We start from the raw sequence: 18,080 nt of genomic DNA, 5'->3' as shown, positions 1-18,080 counted from the left end.
GAGGTTCTGGACTGAATGAAAAGGAGAAAGTGAGATGAGCACAGGTATTCATCTCCCTCTGCTTTCTGACTGCAGATGTCATGCAATCAGCTGCCTCAGGCTCCTATTGCCATGACATATCTACCATGAAAGATTGTACCCTTAAACTGTGAGCCAAAATGAGCCCTTTCTCCCTCAAGTTGGTTTGGCTATGTATTTTGTCCAAGCAGCATGTAACTAACAGAACCTCTTTCAGCCAAATGGGAGCTGCCTTGTCACCACTAAGTCGACAAAAATCTATTCTCTGTGAATGGCTAGTGCTGTTCCTAAGGTGCATCCAACTCTATGGTGCTATGTGGCTTCTAGAGTCTCCTTTGGGATCAGATTGAGGTTAGTCTCAACCTCTTTATTTGGTTTGAGTCACACTCATTCCAGCATCCTCACACCACAGACAACTTCCCTCCATTCCCTTCATCTGAGAGTGCTCTCGGAATAAGTTGCTTCCATAAGGAGACCCATCTAAAGCTCTATTTCTGTAGAACATTTCCCAAGTCTAAAATGCTTAATTATTCTGATTTCCCCAGAACTGTGGACATTTTCTAGAATTGGGGTTTTTCAGCGCTTAAGTCCGGAAAGTCCTGGACAAGCTTTGATGAGTGGTTACTCTTCTAGCAGATAAACATTGCGATCACTTCCTTGCTTCAAGTGACTTGGTTGCTCTAGATAACATAGTATTTATTTGTGGTAATCTGACAAACCAAATATGGCATACAACACAAAATGTTTGATTCCTTATATGGTCATTTTTGGCTGACTAAGTCCTCCCAAAGGTAGGTTTATTTACCACCTCACAATTCCTGTGCATTCAACAACTATTTCTTTTGAGCCATTTATCTTTATGATTCCAGCTCTAAGACATAAATTCTCAGAGAAGAAATGGAGAGCTTTCTTAAGATTCATTATGTGTTCAAATACATGGAATATGTAAGGCCAATGACACAAAATTTTGATGCAAGAGATACTGAAGGAGAAAGAGCCATCATAGCAATAGGATTTTGGGAAACAGGCATAAGTTATCAGCCTACCTTTAACCTTATAGAATCATTACCAACATGGCAGATAGGTTTGGCAGTATTTGTACCAATTCCCAACCTTCAAGATTGCATGTGACTGATGAAGAATCTAGCCCAAATGATTTTACGTGGAGGTTCCTTGATAGAGAATTTAGGCTGCAAATCACCTCATGTCATACTTGCAAGATTCTTTTGGACTTTTATCAGGATGATGCCTTTAAAACCATTTTGAAGCTCTAAATTACTAGTCCCTTTATATTTCAATTTGCTCATTCCCTAAGGACTATGGTGCTATAAGTCGGAAGACTATTATATGAATGTTAGATGAATGTTACAAATTTTAGATGTGCTTAAAGTTTTGTTGCCCCCTCTTGTACTTTTTTTTTTTTTTTTTTTTTTTTTTTTGAGATAGGACTTAAGTATAGGGCCCGGCTAGTCTAGAACTCACTTTGTAGATCAGGCTAGTCTCAAATTCAGAGAGACTTATGTGTCTCTGCCTTCCAAGTGCTATGATTAAAGGCATGCACCACCATGCCTGGCTGTTTTTCCTATTTTGAAAAAACATTAAGCATGTAAGGAAGGGATTCGTGGGTAAGGAATTGCAAATTCAAGATAGAAACAAACTATTTTGCCCTATTTATTGAGAGGAAGCCATAAAAGTATGGGTTTCTCTGACAAGAGAGAAAAGGAATTAACCAGGGATATGATTAAGACAATTAAGATTATAAAGCCTGCAAGAAATAACTGATCAGTTCCTTCTTTTTATAGTGTCACATAATCTGTGAACTGAAAGGTCACTCAATGAAGTTCACAGCTTTTACATTTAGAATAAATAATAAAAAAGAAATTCATCCTATACTGTTTCTTTGCCACCAATAGAGTATAATACTTGAAGAGGTCATTGGGTTAAAGCTAACTATAAGAATTTTATCTTTATTGGTGTTTCAATATGAAAACAATATATGCTCATTATAAATAATTTGCAAAATACAGAGAAAAGACATGATAACTGTTCACATTTGAATCTACTTTTATTTTCTTTCTGTGCATTTTTCTGTCATTTTATTTTTAACATAAAATGAGATCATGCTATAACTTTGAAGCCAGTATTGTTCCTTAATATTTAACACGGCACAGCAGACTTTTCTAAAAATTACCATGTAAAGTTATGAATGCTATAATCTTTCCTAAGAAGAACACAAAAGGTCACATTATATATTAATGCCAGCTTGTGATAGTTACTATGTTAAATTTCCAGACCACTGTGGTTTAGCAATGTCAGGAATAATTTTATCATCTCTTATAATTTTGGAGATAAGAATTAATTCATTCCATAAGTATTTATTGAACACCTATAAAATATCCAGGTATCATCCTAGAAGAAAACAGTTGTTACCAAGATTAAGCCCATTCTGATACAAAAGAAATTAGGGTATACCCATTGAGTTATTCATCTGTTCATTAATTACAAAAATGATTATTAAATTCTTATAATATGTGAGGCACTGGACATTCACATTAGATCCATATTCAGAGATGATATCAACTACTTACATTGAGATTCAAATGCAAGAAGATAAATGATGTTATGTGAGAAGTTTGAATCTAAAACATTCAACTGCCAATATGACAGCAATCATGATACTAAAGCTAATGTTAGTAGCAAACACAAGTGTGCCAATTAACTTGTCCCAGGAACTTTTCTAAGAGTTCAATATATGTTAACAATTTGTTATTCTTGTTTTTTAAATTTTTTTTATTCTTTTTTTTCTTATTTTGCAATACAATTCAGTTCTACATATCAGCCACGGATTCCCTTGTTCTCCCCCCTCCCGCTCCCCTCACCTTCCCCCCAGCCCACCCCCCATTCCCACCTCCTCCAGGGCAAAGCCTCCCCTGAGGACTGAGATCAACCTGGTAGACTCAGTCCAGGCAGGTCCAGTCCCCTCCTCCCAGGCGGAGCCAAGCGACCCTGCATAGGCCCGAACTGACCTACTCTGGTGATGGGATGGCCAAACACCCTAATTGTCATGCTAGAAACCCCATCCAATGACTGAGGGATCTGGATGCAGAGACCCATGGCTAGGCCCGGGTGGAGCTCTGGGAGTCCAATTAGCAAGAAAGAGGAGGGTTTATATGAGCGAGAATTGTTGAGACCAAGGTTGGATAAAGCACAGGGACAAATAGCCAAAGGAATGGAAACACATGAACTATGAACCAATGGCTGAGGGGCCCCCAACTGGATCAGGCCCTCTGAATGGGTGAGACAGTTGATTGGCTTGATCTGTTTGGGAGGCATCCAGGCAGTGGGACTGGGTCCTGTGCTCAATTTGTTCTTCTTAATGCCACTGTATTTCACTGAACTCAAAATCCTACTAGTCATAAGATGCATTTTGATATAACAGCTCTTGATGCATGAGTGAAAACCTATATTCCAAAAATTGATGAAATATGGACATATGTTAATTATACACAAAGTTTTAAGTAATGTTTAAGGAGATATCAAGTCATCTATAAGGTATCTGAGTGAGAATTTGAACCCAGTCATTCCATACCTACAAATTATAGCCATCTCCTGCTCTCCTGCTCCCTTTTTCTTTATGAGGAAGTATTTCTTATGTTACCTAGGCTGGTCTCAAATAATCCTCTTGATTCAGCCTCACTAATGGCTCTAAATAAAGACATATATCAGAGACTTTTTTTTAAAGACAGCGTTTCTCTGTGTAGCCCTGGCTGTCTTGGAACTTGCTCTGTAGACCAGGCTGGCCCCAAACCCAAAGAGATCCTCTTGCCTCTGCCTCTCAAGTCCTGGGATTAAAGGTGTGAGCCACCACTGACAGACATCCAAATTTGTACTCTCAATAGGTACACTATCAATAAGATAATCTTCAAATCAGAGGTACTGAGGGAACAATTGAACTTTTGCACATCATTTTAGTATCTTTTTTATTTAGTATTTATTTTTATTTATATTGTTGTAAGGAAGCTATTTTATTTTTTATTATAGAAAACAATTTGGTGTGACTTCCAAGATGCCTTGCCTCAGACACCTAATTCCTTTTGCAACTCTGAAAATCCACATGAAAAGTTTTACAAATCAAAATAACCTTTAACTCCACAATTACATACTTAGACATTTATCTTGTAGAGAGCATCTGAGATGTTTGTAGAATAGCAACCACAATATTAGATATAATAGTGAACATTTTGAAATAATCTTAGTATAAAAAACATCAGAATTCTCTTGGTAAATTTGGTTCAACTACAGAAGGAAATATTGGTCAGCTATTAAAATTATTAATTTAAGGATTGTGGGAGCCAGAGGAGTCAAGGACACCACAAGAAAACTCACAGAATCAACTAACCTGGGATCATAAGAGCTCACAGAGATTGGACTGACAACTAGGGAGCCTGCATGGGACTGACCTAGGCTCTCTTATATATATATATATATATATATATATATATATATATGTGACAGTTGTGTAGTTTGGTCTTTTTGTGGGACTCTAACAGTGGGAGCAGGGGCTATCTCTGACTCTTTTACTGGCTTTAGGGACTCTACTTCTCATATTGGGTTGCCCTGCCCAGCCGTGATACATGAGGAGGTGCTTAGTTTTACTGCAACTTGATATGCCATGTTTTGTTGATATTCATGGGAGTCCTGCCCTTTCCTGGATGGAGATGGAAAAGGAAGGGATTGGGGGTAGGAACAGAGTGGGTATGGGGGAGGGTCTGGGAGGGGAGGAATGGAGGAGGCTGTGGCTGGGATGTAAAATACATAGATGAATAAATTTATTTAAAACTTATTAATAGAATATGTAAATAAAAGTATTTTTAAAATATTAGTGAGGGGAAAATCAAGTCATCAAACTTTAACTTTTTTTTGAGATGAGGTCTCATTGTATACCCTTGGCTGGCCGGGAACTCACTGTATAGACAAGGTTGGCCTTGGTCTCTGTCTCCCAAGTACTAGTGTACCATGCTTGCTTCTTCTGCTTCTTCTTCTTTTTTTAAAAAAAATTCCTGCCTGGTTCAAAATAAAAAGAGGCTGGAGATATAGCTCAGTAGTAGAGTACTTGCTAGTTTCTACAGGGGCCCTTCATTTTATCTTTGGATTGGGAGAAGAGAAGAAAAAAAAAGAAAACAAGAACTTGAACCCAGACAGACAAACAGAAAAATATATCAACTAAATTTTGGAGTGTGTTATATCTGAGTAGTGGGATTATTGATAATTACCCTTTTCCTGTTTGCCCTTACTGCTGTAAAATTTTTCTAGTGAATGTATATTGTCTTTGAATTTAAAGAAGATAACATGAAGATTCAATCCATATTTAGTCTCACTGTCCTATTTCTGTAACACGACTTTAAACATTTTAGCATATTTTTACACACATAAGTGGAGCTTCTATGTGTATTTTCATATTCCATATGGATATTGAAAATATTTCTGACTTCTAGGACTAGTCCCATTCAGGCAGATCAGTTTCTTTCTGAGTGCACATGGCCACAGGCCTGACCTTTCTGGAAGGTATGATATGACATGGTTTGAAAGGTGTGAAGATGTTTCACCTAGCTCGTCAAAGCTCAGAGCTTATGGCTGACATTCTACCACCAGAGAGCCATCCCTCAGGCTTATGGATTTTTACCCCATTAAAATGCAAATAACCAGGGAGAAGTATACATTAAACTTTACCTGTCACCTGCGTTAAATGAGTGTAACGGATCATTTTCTGCGAATAGGTTTTAATGGGGAAGACATGGGAATTTAAGAAGGAGCAGAGAGAAGAAAGTATGAATGAATATACATGGCATCTGAGGAATAATTAATATTCATAATAGTAATATTTTTATTTATGGTTTATGAGTCACTAAGGAGTATGTTATCACATTTAATCTTAATTAAATTAAATAGTCTGGCTGTTGCCAAGACAATCTTCAGCCTTCATAATTTTTCTAGTGGAATTACTAAAAGCCATAGTCCTACTGGTGGAGAAATACTCTTTTAACTTTCCCCTTGGTCTTCTAATCATGTGTGGGATTAAAAGACTGTCCAAATAACTAGTGAGGATAGAACGAATCAGGAAAACATTATTATTTCTTACTTAACCCATTATTCATGTATTTAAAAAAAACAATACTAACATTTTCTAGGAATTTTTGTTGTGAAAGATAGTGACCAACTGGAAACAAAAGAAAATACCTAGTCAAATACTTGACAATATTTGTGAGCATGGATCTTTTCATTAGCCAATTGAGAATAAAAGAGACAGGAATATGGTGATATTTTATTTGTGCTGAAATGTGGTGATACTTTATTTGTATGCTAATAAATAAAGTTTGCCTGGAGATCAGAGGTCATAGGCAGCCATAAATAAAAGTCAGGTGGTGGTAGCACACACCCTTAACCCGATCACATGGCAGGCAGAGTCTCTCTGCGTGTTCAAGGACACAGCCAAGCATGGTGACACATGCCTTTAATCCCAGTACCAGCCATAGAGACCTGGAGGTCTGTACAGACAGGCAGTGACGAGGAAGTGATGTGCCTGGGCTTATAGCCAATGAGAAGGCAGAACAGCAAGGCAATAAAGGCTCAGGTTAGACAGGAAGAAGCTGGTTCTCTCTTGGAAAGCTACATCGGCATGGTGAGCTAAGGTTAGCTGGTGGCTCTCACTATTTCTCTCATCTGTACCGCTTTCACCCCTGTATGTGGCTCTGTGTTTCTTATTTAATAAGACTGTTTAGAACTTCGTCTACACAGGAAAGGACAAAAATTAGCAATGAAAGAATGGACTGGGACTGGTGATGTGGTTCAGTGGAGAAAGTGTTTGCTGTGAAAGCATGAGGGCCTGACTTCAGATTTCTAGCACCCACTTAAAAGCTGGGAAGAGTGGTATCTCTGTAACCTCAGTGATATAGAGGTAGAGGCAGGGGACTCTCCAGAACTAGATAACTAGTCACTTTAGCTGGTTTACTGAATTTAAGGATCAGTGAGAGATCCTGTCTCAAAAATAATTTTTTGTAATCAATTTATAATCAAAGAGCACAATAAAGAAAGCCATCCAGTATTGTCTTCTGTTCTCCATATGCATGTGCATATATGTGTACATTCATACATGCATGCACATGTGTACATGCCCACACCTGTCCTTAGTGCATGAGCTAGCTTTTTGGAGCCTGGGGCCTATGCTGGGACACTTTGCTCAGCCTGGGTGAAGGGAGGAGGGGACTGGACCTGCCTCAACTGAATCTACCAGGCTGAGCTGAATCCCCAGGGGAGTCCTTGCCCTGGAGGAGATGGGAATGGGGGGAGGATTGGGGGGGGTGGGCTGGGGGGCGGGAAGAAGGAGGACAGGGGAATCCGTGGTTGATATGTAAAATTAAATTACTTATAAAAAAAGGAAGTACATACACTACACAAGCACACAGAATCACATACATAGACACACACGCACCACACACACATACACACACACACACACACACACACACACACACACACACACACACACACACCCCAGATGTTTGAAGGGAGACCCTGCAGAATAACTTCCTTCCTATATATAAATTAAGTAAAGCTGCAGTGTAATGGTTAAAAACAGACTCTGTAACCATCTTCTTAAGTTTGAATTCTGGCTTGCTTATAAACCTGCTGTGTAAATGCGGATTTCTTAATTTCATCACCAATAAAATGAGTATAATTTCCTCATCATTAAAATGAGTATAATACTTGAACAACCTCATGGACTTGCTAGAAGAACCAAATCAATTAATGTTTGTAAAGTTTCATATCACAAAGTAACTGCGTTAAGTGATGTTAAAACCACCTACATAATCATGTAGGACCCCAAAATAATGTATCAAATGCTAAGAGGTATTAATTATATGGAGTAGAACTGTAGCTTTTAAGTAAGTACTCCAACACATACACACACAGATACACACACACGTTTCTATGGAAATGTATTATATATATATATATATATATATATATATATATATATCTTACAAATTACAAAGTAAATGCAGTTATACATATATATAGTACATTTCTATAGAAACATGTATAACCATAGAGATATTAAAAATTAACAAAACTAATTAGAGGAAAACAGGTGCTTGCCAATTAGATATGCATTGTGATACTAATAGAATGTTCCAGTAAATCTTTCAGTAAACTAAAGCTGTCTTTCTTAGTATTAATTGCAAAACATGTAATTTTTATTATAACATATAAATATTGCAATTGATTACAAATTTCAATGAACAAATCATGAAAACTGCTAAATAAAAGGAACAGTGAAAATGAAGGATAAAGAGAAGTAAGGATAATTAAGGAAAGGGAACAATTGGAGATGAAAGAATTTAATGACTTTTGTTACGAACTATAGCTGGGTGTGGTGTCACATGTCTGTAATTCCAGCACTTGAAAGGCTGAGGCAAAGGATAGTGAGTTTGAGGTCAGTTTCAGGCATGTAGTGAGACCTTGTCTCACAAAAACAAAGGCTAGGAATTTAGCTCAGTGGTACGACAGTTGCTTAGCATGAATAAGGCACTGAATTTCATCTCTAGCATAGAAAAATTTAGACTCATAATAATATATATTGAGTGATGTTATCATGATGATATAATGATCAGCTTTACACAGTGAGTTGATACAGGCAGTGATATTCAAAATATTCATGAAGTCAATACTGGAGAACAGACTACAAGAAACAATTGTATTTTAGCTGGTGACTAGAGAAAACCATCGAACTAGGCCTTGTGTTCCACCAAGCTACAGTTCAGGATGAAACATAACCTCTCGTGTATCTGACAGAGATGCCTGTTAATTGAACTCTTTCTAATGTTTAGCTACCAAGACACAATGAAGAGGTTAATCAGTCAACAATGAAAATGGCTTACTAGAAAGGAAGTGCTGGGATGCTGGTCCAAAGTCCCTGTGGGCTTCATGCAGCTGCCTGACACGATCCTCCACAGCCACCTGGGAGGAAAGAAAGAGAAATGATATTTTCTCAGCATTTTTAATGAAGAACAATTAAAATACTGCTTTCTTTATGGTAAGATGTTTTGGGTCTCTAAGGCTAAGAACAGCAAAGCAACAATTCATAACTCTGGTTTTAATATGTCCTAACTGTAAATGGTCTTCAAGACTCATTTTTACCAAACCAAGTTCAAACACAAATAACTTGTTCTTTTCTGACAGTTATAAAATGCTACTTTTTACTCTCTCTTCATTGGAAACCACCAATAAATTGCACATTCTGATTTATTTTACAAAATGCTGGGGAAATTGTCTCAGATATTATACTGAGTACTGATAGTATCTTGTAAATATATATTTGGCTTTGAGTCTTTGATTAATGATTTTTGTTAAATTAATTTTAATTAATTATTACTAGTTACAGAGTTTTAGTTAATTTTTAACAATAAACAACCAAAGGTTGGTGATAATTAATAGCTTGGCACTGATGTCACCCACCTGAAATTTTAGTACTTGAGAGGCTGAAGTAGGAGGATCATGCATTACAGCTATCTAGAGCTATATAGTGGGACCCTAACTCTACTCAACAAATGAGAACAAAGCAAATTGAAACAAAAAGTACAGTAAAAAAATTAAGTTAAAAAAGGTTGAGTTGGAGAGATAGTTCAGTCACTAGAGTACTTGCAGTGACAAGGACAAGGACTTGAGTATGATGAGTTCTAGAACATAAGTCAGCACTTCTCAACTTTGCTAATGCTGTGACCCTTTAATAAAGTCCCTCAGGTTGTGGCGACTCCCAACCATACAATTATTTCATTGCTACTTCAAAACTGTAATTTTGTTACAGTTATTAATCGTAATGTAAATCTCTGATATGCAGAATATCTGATATGTGACCCTGTAAAAGGGTCATTAGATCCCCAAAGGGGTCTCAACCCACAGTTTGAGAACCACTGATGTAATTACTAGTATTGTGTGTGGTGGCACATGCTTATAATGCTAGTGCAGAGAGGAGGAGACCAGAACATCCCCAGGGTTTTCTGGCCAGTCAATGTACCTAAGTTGGTTTTTCCAGGCCATTAAGAGACACTGTCTCAGAGGAAATGGATGGTGTTCATGATGATGACACCTGTGGTTGTTTTCAGGTTCCCACATGAACACACACATATATGCATATGTACCTACACACACATTCATGTACACACACACACACACACACACACACACACACACACACACCAAAAAAGCAGAGGCAAGGCTTAAATTTGTGGTAACATAGGGTAGGTAATGAGATGAAAAAAATTTTCAGAGTTCAGTTTTCAGCACATTTAGAAATTAATAAGCAATATGCCCCAGGCAGCATGGAATAAATCTTGTCATTCTTTTTTCCTATTATGTTTTTCTATAATACGTTTACACACTGTCCTGTTTAAGCTTACTGAATTCCATTCTTGGTAGGGAAAGGGGGAGACCTTTTGGAAGGTGTGAAGTGATACACTTTGTCATCTGGCATTTCATCAACTCAGTATTAGTGGTGGCCCCAGGCATCCTCCTCAATAACTCTGGATCTTAGTTAGGTTGTCAACAGCCCATGCTAAACAAGGAAATGTTCAGAGAGTGCCCACAGGCACCAGAATTTAGGTTCTTGTGCTGTGCAGAATCTGTAAAGAAAGCAGTTCTCAATCTCATTAAGTAGTCTAAACTAATGTCAACCCTGACTTTGCAATATCAATGAAATACCTAATGTAGATCTAGAATTTTTTACCCTTTCTCTAGCTTTGTCTATCTTTGGTTGAGACTCACTAAGCAAGGTTTCAAAATGATGCAGGATTTCCCACATTATAATACACAGGGAAGCACTAGAAACATTTCAGATTTGTTTACCCGGATTTAGAACTTTGCTCTGTCAGCCATACTCTAACTGCTGAGTCTACCAGCCAGCTGTCCTGCAATATTCCATATATACAGTGGGGTTTCATGTCATCATTATACCTCCCCCAGAAGGCCCTAACCATCTTCTCTCCCACTGATTGTATGCTAGGGTTGAAATGCTTAATTTTCTATCTCTGAGGTGAGAATCAATTGCTTCCTCAGCATGCTCATAGCACATGGTTTATACATGGGGCATTTGTATAATCATCCAGAAATCATAAGGAACTGAGTGTCTCCTAAAATAGAACATGAACCTCTTGGGGGTAGGGGCTTCTCCCTGCATGTGCATGTCTTCATTCCTCCCTTCATATGACTCCCTGGAGTCTGTATAGTGGAAGTGATAGCAAATATTTGCTTAAAGACTAATTGTCAAAATAAATGGATCCTAAATTTCATGAGTACCCACTAGTTTGGTTTGGTTGTCTATGTAGGTTTCCCCATCATGGTCTTGATGTCTTTGCTGCATAGAGAGACGGTTGTGTAGCTTGATCTGCTCAAGGGGCCCTCTGGCACTAGGACCAGAATCCATCCCTGGTGCATGAGTTGACATTTTGGAGCCCTCTACCTATGGTGGGATACCTCGCACAGCCTTGAGACAGGGGGAGGGGCTTGGACCTGCCTCTAATAAATGTACCTCCCCATGGGAGGCCTTACTTTCTTGTAAGAGGGAATGGGGGGTGAGTTGGGAGGGGGAGGCTGGAGGGGCAGGAGGAGGGAAGAGTGGGATCTTTGATTGCTATGTAAAATGAATAAAAATATTTTCTTAATAAAACAAAACCAAAACCAAACAAACAAAAAGAATTCTCCTCAAAAAAATAATGGATCCTGTATCTGTATGTGTGCATCTTGGGGGGACGGGGAGAGCAAGAGGCAGAGGGAAAGAGAACAAAAAAGAATATCCACCAATGTTCATTTTATATCTGTGATAGTCAGCTTTATGTGTAAATTTCACTGTTCCCAAAATAGACATTATTTCTGAGTGTCTCTGTATAGGTATTTTTAAAATGATTTAAAAAATGAAATTGGCGTTGGAATTTGTAGTTTCAGCAAAGTAAATAGCCTTCCCCAAGGTGGGTATGCCTTATGCAAATCAGCTGAAGGCCTGAAACAAACAATAAAAGTAGGCTCGTTTATGTCCTGGTCACCTACTTCAGCTGGGACATAATCTGCCCTGGGACTGAGATTTACTATTTTGCCTTTGGACTTGGATCTGCTCTCTACCACCAGCTGTTCTGGGTTTCTAGCATGTTGACATAAGATCATAGAACTTCTTAGCCTCCATAGTCTTATGAGCTAAAACCTTCCAAGCAAATCTATCTATCTATCTATCTATCTATCTATCTATCTATCTATCTATCTATCTATCTATCCTCTCTCTCTTTCTCTTTCTCTCCCACTCTTCTTCCCTTCCTGCCCCCTCTCCCATCGATCATCCATCTCTTTCACACACCTACTTGGGTCCTAGGGAATCCTGACTAATATAATGTCTCTGTAAATTTTTGCTATTATGGTTAATAAATGAATAAGGATAAGGTATAATGAGCAGGGTATCATATACAAAACAAAATGCCTAACATTTGTTTAATGCTATGTATACAGGAATACAAATCAAAATTTTATTCTTTACAATAACACTGTAACAAGTAACATTACTCCTTAATTCCATCGATATAGAAACTGAGGCATGAAGGTTTAAAAAGAAACTTGTTCCGGCTGGGTAGGCTGGTGTATGCTTGTAATACTTGCACTCAAAAGGCCAAAGTAGAAAGATTGCAAGCTCATAGCCAACCTGAACTACATAAAAAGCTTAAAGCTAACCTAGGCTACAAAACAAGCACCTGTCAAAGCAAAACAAACAAAATAACCAACAAACAATTTACTGCTAAAGTTGGAAAATTAGCATTGGGAATATTCAAACTTCTTCAGTCTGGTTATTGCTCTTAATAGCCTTGTAGAAGATTAAAAGAGAACATGGTAAATATTTGGAAAGTAGTTAACTTTTAAATTTCTCTCTCTCTCTCTCTCTCTCTCTCTCTCCCATATTATCATATTGTGGATTGAGTCCAATGTCTTGCACATGCTAAGAAAGTTCTTTATCATTGATATATATCACAGCCTATAAATGCCTTCATGTTATCAATTAATTTGTCTTATAGAGACCAAATCAAGTGTGTACCTCTATAAACTTTTAGTCACCAATTCATTTTATGATCCAATATGAGACCTATTCTTAGTCTTTAATAACACGATACCATAAGCTTTCACAGAAAAGCTATGGAAGAACACATATAAATACACTAGGATATATATATATATAAAAATTATTTCTGAATTTAGAATGTATCATTTCATGAACAAATGAATCAGGAGATAAATGTGAAAGTTGGGAAATAGAAAGGAGAAGATTGGTCAATGATCAGAGATCCTTTTTTTTTTTTCATACTGTTAAAGAAATCCTCATGACTAAATGGGGGTAGACTGTGAGTGTGCCACAGGCCAAGTCCTTTAGTGACAATGGTGGCCACTTCATAGGGACCACATAGATGTAGCACCTGAGTCAATTACAGTCCCTTAATTTCTAAAGGCTATGGCTAAAAATTTGTCATACAAGGAGAACAATGATAATTTCTAGTGTACACCTAGGGTTGTCAAGACTTGAAAATAAGATCAAAGTGAATTTCTCTCCTTATGACTCAAACTTAATGAAAACACAGGAGGAGACTCAAATTAAAAATGTATCCTGTCCTGGAATGAAATAGTCAGGAAACAGTCCTAAAGTAACCATGAATTAAGCATAATTTTTTTTGCTTTATAAATTGTCACAGGAGCAAGGTTTTCTGTAGAATGAATGCAAATTGACTAAAGAAATAATTGTGAGAAAGAAAAATGTGAAGGGAACCAAGGTTTTCACAGGCTATAGTTCCTTACCAACAAAGTACTTTATTCTGTGAGCAATTATTCATGGAAAACAGATTTGATAAACTTTTGAAACAATAGCTCACATGCATCAGACCTTTTGAACTGGCTGTGTTTTGAGCTAATATGAAATAATATGTAAGGCAGAACATCAGAAACAGAAAGTAGATACCACGACCTTGCATTCTGGCAATTGTAATTATTCTTTCTGCTTTTTATTCACTTTATGTACATTTGTTAATATTAAAAAGAATGCATTAACCAAAGACCATCATCTCTATTTTTTCAATGCTTAACTGGCTGGGAAGTGAGACCTGGTGATAAGCTCTCTTTTGAGAAACTGAAGCTTCTGTGACCAGTTAGAGACTGTTCCAACGGACTGGACATAGAGTGATACGTGCAGCAATCAACACAGCACTCTATGGAACATCAAAGAAGACACATAGTTCTGGTTTGGTCTGGTTGGAACCTGCACAGGTCCTGGTGTGTTGTCACAGTCTCTGTGAGTTCATATGTATACCAGCCCTGTTGTGTCTGGAAGATGCAGGTTCCTTTGAGTCAGCCACTACCTTTGGCTCTTACTTCTTTTCAGCATAGACCCCTGATTCTTGATGTGAAAGGTTCATTCTGAGTGATCCAAAGGGAGTTGGGAGAAGGGAAAGAATATGATCAAAATATACGGTATGAATGAACATTTAAAAAATAAATTAAGCCGGGCGGTGGTGGCACACGCCTTTAATCCCAGCACTTGGGAGGCAGAGCCAGGCGGATCTCTGTGAGTTCGAGGCCAGCCTGGGCTACCAAGTGAGTTCCAGGAGAGGCGCAAAGCTACACAGAGAAACCCTGTCTCGAAAAACCAAAAAATAAATAAATAAATAAATAAATAAAAAAGAAGGTTCACAGTAGTATTTTGAAGGAAGGTGATGCATTCAATTGAATATCAGGGCTTATTTTGATTTCTTTGTGTGCGGCTGAGGGTAGAAGCCAGGGCTTCACACGTCTAGTTTGAAGGCATCCTCCCATTGTGCCACTCTATACCACGAGTTAATTTCTGAAATGGTGTACTTCTTGATTTCAAATCTGGGAGGCTGGAAATAAGATTATTAGAAAAGGGAACAGTGATTATATTGGTGTGCCAGAATTCATGTGAAATATAAGAACCTTTAACTGACAACAATATTTAAGTCATTAAAGGAAAGGAAAGGAAGGATTTAAAAAGGACAAAAGGGAGGATAAAAAGGAGGTAAGATGAACTTAGGAAGGTGAGCTGAGCAGAAAGTTAAAGGAGTTTAAATGAAATTGTTTAAATGGACATGAGGAATAGATTAATAGGCCATGGCCCTTGTTTCCTTTTTTACAAAAGCAATATGAATAGAACATCTTTCTGGAAGCATACATCCTGTTTCTACCATTTGATTATAGGCCGTGAAAGCTTAGAACTGGAAGAAACCTTATCTATTGATACACAAGGGTCTATTCTTTAGAACTGTCCCAGATGGGCAAAAACCCTGCCATCTGCTCTGGGAGTACTCATAATCTAGTTTGCAGCAATTCCTCACTACATGCATGCCGGAGGAGAAAATGAAGGTCTTTTTTATATGCTCTGTGAGAACAGGGGACATAACTCTCTTTCCTGGGCTATCTCCAGAGAGGAGCACAATACCTAACATACAAGTGTTTAGCTCATGTTAGCTGACATGATTATTGTACATATTATTCTTGGATTTTTACCATGACAAGTACATGTTAAATAAACAATCTCTTTTTCAACATTCCTAATACAGACTTTGGAATATCACTTTTTTGTTCCTTTCCTTTCTCTTCCTTCCCCTCCCCTCCCCTTCTTTCCCCCTTCTTTCCTTCAATTTGATAATGAAAGTTAAAAAAAAACTTTGATAATGAAAGTAAAAAAAAAACATGTTAAATTCATTTTGCATATGATGTTAGATTTTGGACAAATTAATGCAATCAAGCATAAGGAACCCCAAACCCTAAATGTCTCCAATATTTCTGTTCTACTTTTAAACATATTTGAGAGTTATGTATATTATTCTTTGCTTTCATTTTTTGGTGAGTTCTGTATAATGTGCTGTTTGTGGATACCTTTTATAAGTCCAGTAAGAAATCTTTCCTGGGTTTCTAATGTGTATTTGATTTTGCTTTGTGTGGTACCAAGGATTGAACTCTGGGCTTTGTAAATGATTGGCGTGTGCTTTGCTACCAAGCTACCCTTGGCTCTAAAAGCATAGCATAGCAAAGCAAAACAAACCACTTCTCTACATTCATTCATTCAGAAGATAATTACTAGAATGCAGGTTCCTTGTCTATGAGACAGAGGTGCTATATTGTTCACAGCATAGCATAGTGTCTAGTATATAGGAGATGCTCAGAAAAATTTACTAAGGGAATGAATGAAAGTCTTGAATCCCCATACTCTGTTAGTCACTGTGCTAACTATGAATACAGTAGAACTCAAAGGGTAATTTGAGGGAAATGAATGAGTATCAAATCATTCAACAAATCTTAACTCTCAGCTCTTTTCCATTGCTCAACACATTCCTGTGTTAAATTGAAAGATCTCTCTCTCTCTCTCTCTCTCTCTCTCTCTCTCTCTCTCTCTCTCTCTCTCTCTCTCTCCCTCTCTTTCTCTCTCCCTCCCTCCCTTCTTTCTTTCCTTTCATTTTCTTTCTTTCTTTTTTTTTTTTGGTTTTTCTCTGTGTAGCCCTGACTGTTCTGGAACTTGCTCTGTAGACCAGGCTTGCCTCAAAGTCAGAGATCCATCTACCTCTACCTCCTGAGTGCTGGGATTAAAGTGTGATACTACCATTGCCAGCTCTTTATTTCTTTTTTTCTTTAAATCAGCTGAGAGATTAAAAACAGAAAAGAAAAAGAACACAGATAAACAATTACAGCTCTTAGAAAATGGTACTATCTAAATGTAAGTGCTGATGACTTTGTTTTAAAATTTCAAGGACTTCCACTTTTCTCTTGACTTGCTGGTTAATCACATTTAAGCTATTGTCTTCTCTAGAGGTTTATGAGAGGCACAGTAATCACCTGATGAGGAAATGCCTTGCTGGACAATATGGATTCTTTCTAATTCCCAAGGGTTCTTCCTGATACCACAAAGAAAGTATGTTTACCACAGGCTACGAAAAATTTAACTAGGAATGTGCATTTTGACTGTCTGGCTCTTACTTTGTCTTGAAGCTTGATGAATACCCATGCTCATGTGAGAACCATACTCTACACCTATACTCTTGAGGCTATTAAAAATAAAAACAACAAAGTAAAACAAAATAAAACAAGCAAGCATAACCCTTCGACTCCTCTCTCACTGTGAGCACAGTGAGTAATGTCCTCTATCCATATACCTGTAGACTCTGGTAGTATATGTGTAGTCCACAGTCTACACATGAATTTTTGGCACATAATTTTGAAATCTACAGTTTTTTTGTGAGTTATATATTTGTTTTTAGAGGACCTATGGAATCTGTTCTTGCTTGCAAATCCTTTTTTTGTGTTAGATCACAGACCCTCTAGCTACTCTGTTCCTCTCCCCCAAATCAGACCACGCCTCCTTAAGCTGTATCTTCCCTCTCTTCTTGGACAGATAGTTGATAAGAAAATATGCTGTGCTGTGACTTTGAAGCTCTTCCCCATTATAGTTGCAAGATAAATTTTCGGTGGGCTTGCGAGATGCCAGAGTAGGGAATGAGACTTATTGTACAAGTCTTGCAACTTCAGTTTGATCCCAGAACTCAAAGATGGAAGGAGAGAACTGACTCCACAAATTGTCTCCTGACTTCCACACAAGTGCTATGGCACACATGCTCATACAAATACACAATATGCACACACATAATAATAATGAATAAATGTTTACAAAAGTTAAGTTTATGGGGTTGGAGACGTGGCTCAGCAGTTAAGAGCACTTGTCATTCTTTGAGAGGACCCAACTTCAGTTCCTGGCATCCATATAGTGGCTTAAAACCATCTATAACTCTAATTCCAGGAGATCAGCAGCACTCTTCTGACATTTGTTGGTACTAGGCACAAATGTGGTACATATACATACACACACACATACAAACATTCATCACATAAAAATAAAACAAATAAATCTAAAATAATTTAAAGGGTAAGTTTATGGTCTTATTTAGTGCTTGTCTCTGTGTCCCTCAGTATGTAGCTCA

At 37.6% G+C, this 18,080-nt stretch overlaps 1 protein-coding gene across 8 annotated transcripts in view; it reads right to left on the bottom strand.

The window, feature by feature from the left end:
* Dmd (dystrophin) overlaps positions 1-18,080 on the bottom strand; it is a 2,092,376-nt gene that overhangs the window by 231,775 nt on the left and 1,842,521 nt on the right. For all 8 annotated transcript variants that reach the window (XM_059250112.1, XM_059250109.1, XM_059250111.1 and 5 more), the window contains one exon: positions 8,958-9,036. In XM_059250112.1, coding sequence (XP_059106095.1) covers positions 8,958-9,036 — 79 coding nt within the window. The remainder of the gene's footprint in view (positions 1-8,957; positions 9,037-18,080) is intronic.

The sequence above is a fragment of the Peromyscus eremicus genome, chromosome X (genome assembly GCF_949786415.1).
Source record: "Peromyscus eremicus chromosome X, PerEre_H2_v1, whole genome shotgun sequence".
Taxonomy (NCBI): Eukaryota; Metazoa; Chordata; class Mammalia; order Rodentia; family Cricetidae; genus Peromyscus; species Peromyscus eremicus.
Note: the sequence above shows the minus strand (reverse complement) of the source record. Positions and strands in the feature narration are given on the sequence as shown.